Source organism: Macaca fascicularis, chromosome 9 (genome assembly GCF_037993035.2).
Source record: "Macaca fascicularis isolate 582-1 chromosome 9, T2T-MFA8v1.1".
Classification (NCBI taxonomy): domain Eukaryota; kingdom Metazoa; phylum Chordata; class Mammalia; order Primates; family Cercopithecidae; genus Macaca; species Macaca fascicularis.
In genome coordinates this window covers 78,329,941-78,337,123 of record NC_088383.1, presented here as the reverse complement: position 1 = coordinate 78,337,123, position 7,183 = coordinate 78,329,941, and the positions used below count along the sequence as shown (strand labels likewise).

Here is a 7,183-nt window from a genome sequence, read left to right as displayed (position 1 = left end):
GTATAAATGTCAACTCATTAAGAAGCTGGCTATATTGGATGTTTAGCCTCATCTTCTTAAGATCTACAAATAGAAAGTATAAGAAGTCAGTATAACCAGTTTTTGGTAATGAGATTAATGCTGGATTGTTCCATCTTTTTTTGTTTTTGTTTTTGTGTTTGAGACAGGATCTCACTCTGACACCCAGGCTGGAGTGATGAGGCACAATCATAGCTCACTGCAACCTGGAACTCCTGGACTCAAGCAATCCTCCCCCGACTCAGCCTCCAGAGTAGTTGGGACTACAGATGCACACCACCACACCTAGCTAATTTTTTTGTAGAGATAGAGTCTCGTTTTGCTGCCCAGGCTGGTCTTGAATTCCTGGCCTCAAGTTACCCTCCTGCCTCAGGCTCCCAAAGTGCCGGGATTACAGGAATGAGCCACGGTGCCCAGTCACCTTTCCCATCTTGATAGTCCCGTTCATTTGTATGTGGTTCTTCAAGAGTTCTGACCTTGGGGTTTGGGAGCTCAGTCTCTAGCCTGCACCCAGGGAGTGCCCACATATAATAATAGCTAGTTAAACTTTCAGAGGAGGTCTTCCTTTATTATTTAATGCCCCTCTCTTAGGAGCTTTTATAGCACATATCCCTGGTACTACACTATTGAAGGATTCGGCTAAACTCTGTTTAGGACTACTTATTGATTAGAACATGTGTGTTCTCTTTTGGTTGTCTAGCTAAGGACAAGAATGGTGTCACATAAGACTGGGTATGTGTAGGTACTTGATAATATTTGTTGATTTGTTGAAAAAAGGGAGCGCAGATACAAAAATATTTTTGAATTTTAATGTCTTGTCAAACTAGAAAGAAAATGAATTTTCAAGATGAACAGTATAAAATACTATAGCAAGTTTTAGGTTGCTTGGTAATCTAAATTCTATTACATATCATGATAGATGAATCTTGACTGCAGAAAGATTTTAGACTTGGTTTTATCTGAGCTCCTACTTCATAAACCACAATGGATCTCTCAACATACAGTTTGAAGAGTTTCATCAAAGATTGGATTTTATCACTGAGGCTCATTTACTGTTCCCTCAAATGTCTTCCAGGAAAAAAAAAAATAGTACATTGAGTGGAGTGGAAAGTTTAGAAATTTGACAAGAGCTAAGTTGCTTCCAGAAATCTTCAAAACACAGAAGTAGACAGCTAAAGGCTTAATATTTCAAAGACAGACTCCCATTCTTTTGGAGGAGTGAGGTTAGGGAAGAAGTATGAGATTAGAATCCCATCATTTTAATTAAATTGTTTTATTTCTTAAGAAAGTGTTGTTAAATTAGTAGCCAAAAATGAAATATCTGTTGAAAAAATAATTTTTTTTCTGTGCAAAGCCCTATACTAGAAGCCATAGACAGATAATGAAAAGCATACTACTCTTTCACAAGGTACTTACAGTTCAGAGAGGGAGATGTGACACCCTACCTGGAAAATGACTAATGATCTTAATATATTTTTGAGATGTTCTCTGACAAAAGCACCGATTTTGCTCATTCTCAAACTCTGCACACTTACTGGAGTTACTAATGAAGCTTTTCAGGAGATCTGAGTAAGTAGACTATTGTGCCCTAATAGCGAGGAAGGCAAATGCCTTGAATCTTGCTGTTGACCCAAGTGCACACTGCAGAGTGGAGTTGTGACTAGAAAGGGGTCCTGGCATCATCACTTCTAGAATTGTGTTGTTTGTCTGCTAGATTACACAGCGTCTTTTAAGAGTTGTTGAAGTCAAGAGGTTAAACATTTCACTATCGAATTTGCAGTTTCTAAATTTTCAGTTTACTATCAAATTTGCAGTAAGCAAAGTTCTGAGCTCTCCTCTGTTTCTTATTAACAGATATCACCTGGAAAGGGAAATGCAGCTTCAAACTCCCTAAGGGCTTCTGAAAATACACTTGTGATTTTTTTTTTTTTTTTTTTTTTAGACGGAGTTTTGCTCTTATTGCCAAGGCTGGAGTGCAATGGCGCAATTCGGCTCACTGCAACCTCCACTTCCTAGGTTCAAGCGATTCTCCTACCTCAGCTTCCCGAGTAGCTGGGATTAGAGGCATACGCCACCACGCCTGGCTAATTTTGTATTTTTAGTAGAGATAGGGTTTCATCATGTTGGTCAGGCTGGTCTCGAAATTCTAACCTCAGGTGATCCATCTGCCTCGGCCTCCCAAAGTACTGAGATTACAGGCATGAGCCACTGTGCCTGGCCCACTTGTGATTTTTTTAAGTGTAAATGTAGGTATGGGCTGGGGAAGACACTTTCCCTCATTACAAACCAAATGGATTTTGATAGGGATAACTAAGAAAATAAAAATTGTAATAAAGTCTGTGGATAAACTGCGAAGAGGCAGCTGTGTCTGAGGTTAGACTTTGGAATCCAAAATAAAAGAGTTTTGGGAGTGATTGGTGTTTTTTGTTGACTTGTGACAAGACAAATTCCAAATGCATAGATAACTTAGAGTCCTGCTTTTCCTAATTATGAGTAAGACATTCTCCTAAATGCATGTACCACTCTTCACCAAGTCACTCTTTACATGAAGGCTTGGTTTATTCATGCAATGGTTAAGCAAATTAATAAAAGTAATTCAGATCAATACCATGTTTATTATTTTGCTCCCATTTTGATTGGTCTTGATGGTAGTGAAGCCCTCATTGTCCAACTTGTACTGATTAAAAGGAAATCACTTCCGGCCGGGAGCAGTGGCTCATGCCTGTAATCCCAGCACTTTGGGAGGCCAAGGCGGGCAGATCACAAGGTCAGGAGATCGAGACCATCCTGGCTAACACGGTGAAACCCTGTCTCTACTAAAAATATCAAAAAACAAAAAAATTAGCCGGGCATGGTGGCGGGCGCCTGTAGTCCCAGCTACTCGGGAGGCGTGGACCCGGGAGGCGGAGCTTGCAGTGAGCCGAGATCGCGCCACTGCACTCCAGCCTGGGCGACAGAGCGAGATTCTGTCTGAAAAAAAAAAAGAAAATCACTTCCAAAGGCAATATTTTTAATTTATGTGTTAGTTTTAGAAATACATGTGCGTGTTCCTGTATATATGTGTATATATACATTACTGTATACATATAACTACATACATTTGGGTACTTGTAAGGACTTAGTAATCTGCTTAATGTGGGTAATAAAATATTGAGGAACTGTGTATCTAGTTACTTAAAAGCTAAATATTTCACTTTAATCTTTTAAAAAATCAACAAAAAATTTACAAGTTGACAGAGAAAATGTTCAAATTAATTACATGTACTCTCATCAGCTTTTTGAGGAAGTACTACAGAGCAGCACATTTGTTTATTGGTCATATTAGGTTTAAACATTCCACATCTTTGCTCAGGGAAGCATTCTATATCATCACCTCCAAAGAGTTCTTTAGCGCCATCAGGAAACTGGCAAGGTAGTTAGCATGAAAAACAAATCCACGTTTTTATTTATATTTTATAAAATCTATAATAATGTGTACACAGTTTAAAAAAATACAGAGCACCGATACCCATGTACTGTACCCCGAAAAAAAAGTGTTTCTACTTCATGCATGCACACACAATGCACTAAAGCAAAAACGCATTTACACAACAGGAAGGTAGCTCTATTGTGAGCAAACACAAGTAATGGATACCGTAACTTCACCTGAACAGGACAAACTCACAAAGTTTAAGAAAGTGATTATTTCTCTGAGGACTGGAACAGAATAGCCTAATCCTATTTTTTTTCCTAAGATTGTTTTCCCTCAGAGTAGCCCAGAAAAGGGGAAAGGGGGCATTATTTCCACAGCAATCAACCCATTCACAAGATCCATTAATGAAATCTACAAAATAGAAGGAGGGGAAAAGAAAGGCAATTAAATTATTGCGTCCATAGGTCTGATGATGCAAATAAAGGTAATCTGAGAATTGACTGATTTTCCTCGAGGAACGCATTCTTAGAATCCGGGGCTGCCGGAGGCTTCTGGGCTACTTGGGGCAGGGCCGCGGCTCGGAGCGGCTGCCGGGCATCCACCGCCGCGGAGGCGCGCGCCCTAGGTGGCCATCTGGAAGGGCTCGGGCTGGAAGCCGAAGAGTCTATGGCTGTACAGCTCGCTCTCGCCAGGCAGCTTCGCGCCCGGGAACTGGAGGTAGTGGTCGCGGCTGAAGTGCTCACAGTGGAGACCCACCCAGTCCCGCTCCGAGCCGAATCGCTCGGCCTCGGCCAGGATCCGGGTCAGAGCCATGATGTAGCTCAGCGCCATCTGCAGGGTCTCGTACTTGGACAGCTTTTTATCCTGGCCCCACTGGGGAACCACCCTCCGTAAGCGGTCGAAGGCCGTGTTGAGCCCCTGCATGCGGCGGCGCTCGCGCGCGTTGGCCGCCAGGCGCCTGCGCGCGGCGCTCTCCAGCCGCCCGGCCCCGGAGCACGTGCCCGCGCACTCGGCGCCGCCCGCGCACGGGGGTGCAACGCGCGCTCCCGCCGGCGGGCCGCCGGGTTTGCAGGACTTCATCCCTGGCGCCAAGCAGCGAGGCGCCAACCTCGCACGCACGCCCGCTCAGGACCTGCGCGTGGGCTGGTTTCTCGAGCCGCTTCCCAACGTGGCTCTTCTGAGCAAATAAGTCATAAACAAAGCAACTCACGTGCAATCAAATAGTTTACAGGGCGGAGTGCGGGACTCGGCCTTCTGTCCTACTGGATGACCAGGCTGATATCTCTTCACTTGCCCAAATTTAGGGGAAATTGAGATGCTCAAGAGAAAGTCATTTTCTCAACGTGAAGTTGAAAAAGAGAAGGAAACCTTCTGCAGCAGAGTTTGGTGTAGCTGGTTCGAGGAAGGCCTTTCAAGTCCTCTGGGAAAGCCTGAGACTCCTTTGCAGGAAGATGAACTCTTTCCCGAAGCTCAGGGAAGGAGCGCTTTTAGCGCAGTAGCTGTCGGAGAGTGCGGGATGAGTCTTGGAGGGAGGAGAATTTATAGCAGAGAGCTGAAGGAGGGAACAGGTGGTGGCAGGTGGGCGGGCGTCCCTCGGCTTCTATCTCAGCACCTTCCTACCCTGGGAACTGCGGGGGGGAGGGGGCGACTCACAGCAAAATCCTGACATTACAGCCTTAGTCTGTTGAAGTTTCTCCAAAGCTATGTCCAACACTAACTAACACACCATCTGGAGTGGCCTGGCTGTCCCCAAAAGAATAACAAGGTGGGGGTTGGGGCAGAGCTTGGTCTATCTTTTCCCATATCAGTGGGCAGCTTACGTGTCAAAAACTTAACCGAGGATTTGTAAATTATTAGAAATCATCTGTGTGAAGATGTCGGTTTTGGCATTATGAGATACATCGGGACTGTAGCATAAGATGATGTAGCTTTGTTGAGAAGTGTGACAATTTTGCATAACGCTGATCTAATATACTGACATTTTAATTTTAGTTATTAAGTAAATTGGAACAAATTAGCAGGTTCCAATATTATTGCAGACATGGAATTTTACTGTGCAAATAATTTGGCTGTTTTCTATGAAAGAATTATTATAACATATCAAAAGATATTAACGTGTGTATAACACTTTATATTATTCTAATTATATAATTGGGTTGCTTGAGTTCAGATACTTAGGCAAATTAATTCAGTATTTATACTTCATTTCCCCTGCCACAGGTTCATAAATGTTTGTGGGAAATGCACTGAGATGATAACTAATCATTTAATCATTTAACATTTAAATAAAAAAAAAAACTAATCATAATGCACATTTTTGTGCAAAATGAGAACATCTAAGTAACTTGTGAGGTTTTAAAAAATAGTTCCTAAAGCACAATTTTTGAAAATAGTTTGTATCTTTGAACATTTCAGTTGTGTCAACTGCCCCCTGGAATAATAGCAAAGCATGATTTCTGCTATTGATAATGACGATCTGCTAGTGTATGTTCTAATGTAACTGTTGTGTGCACAGTACTATTTCCTGTTTCTCTTCAAGTTATGCTTTCATTGCCTTTGGTACTCAGGTTACAATCTCATCAATCCTGGGTACTCTGGATAATGAGCCAGAAAACTACCTCCAGATAGGTTCAATCCAGAATCCTTACTGGATTCTTTAGGAAGAGCAAGTATGCTCTTTCTCCTTTTGAGATATGGACATGTCAACATTATTCTCAAATATGTTTATTTAATTAAAGTATCAACAAACTGTCACAAACCAGGAGTCTTTTAACCGTGACTTGCTTTCCCCACCATTGCTCAGACTATAACCCCATTGTGACTGCCCTGACTCCAAGTCCTGTCTTCCCATAAATAGTTGATTAATCCCCCAGCTGAAGCAATGACAATGAAATGAAGTCGAATGACAGGAAGACAATAGGAAGCAATTGAACATTAATGATCTCCAGCGTGACAGATGTTGAACACAGACTTTACATGGAGCCACTCAGCTCTGTTACTTTGAGTCATAACAGTCTTGGTTGGGAACAGCAGTCCTGTGACAGAAAAAACTATGTTATATAGTCATCAAAATGTCAAATATATTTTTCTGTGTTTCTGAGGAATTCTGCCCTATTAATGCTGTTGTTCTTCATATTCATTTACTTCATCCCTTTCCTCCAAAGAGCTCCCTCTGTGCTGCTCTGTGGAATGTTTCTCTGCAAAATGGACTGTACATTTGTTCTGGACATTATTGTCCAAAGTGCTAATGAGATGTATGATTTTGCAGGCCACGTACCCAGGATTGATGAGATTGTAGCCCAAGTACCAAAGACAATGAAAGCATAACTTGAAGAGAAACAGGAAATAGTACTGTGCACACAACAGTTATATTAGAACATAAACTAGCAGATACCTGTGATATGAAGTTGATCCAAGGGTAGAGAGAATTGCTGCAATAAAGGGTTTTAGAGGGCATGTTTAAGACATTTCCCAAATGTATTCTGAAAGACATTATTCGTATGAAAAAGATGCTTCTGGGGGAAAGGGTTCCATTGTCAAATAAATTTGGGAAACATTATCTGCTGTCTTCCTCTTGGAGAGTCATGAAGCAAAATTGGCACAGTAAAGTTTCTGAGAAATCCTGGAGTAAAGAAACCTATTGACTCCAGCATTTCTGAGACCTCCTTGAACACAGAACCCTCTTATCCTAGAAAGATCTATTGACAAAGTTCCTTGGCTGAGTGCAGTGGCTCATGCCTATAATCCTAGCAC

At 42.0% G+C, this 7,183-nt stretch overlaps 1 protein-coding gene across 1 annotated transcript; it reads right to left on the bottom strand.

The window, feature by feature from the left end:
* Positions 1-3,206: 3,206 nt before the first annotated feature.
* Positions 3,207-4,943, bottom strand: ATOH7 (atonal bHLH transcription factor 7). The gene has a single exon (XM_005565714.5). It carries the CDS (start codon positions 4,508-4,510, stop codon positions 4,052-4,054), a length of 459 nt encoding a protein of 152 aa, XP_005565771.1. The 5' UTR covers positions 4,511-4,943; the 3' UTR covers positions 3,207-4,051.
* Between the last annotated feature and the right edge of the window lie 2,240 nt (positions 4,944-7,183).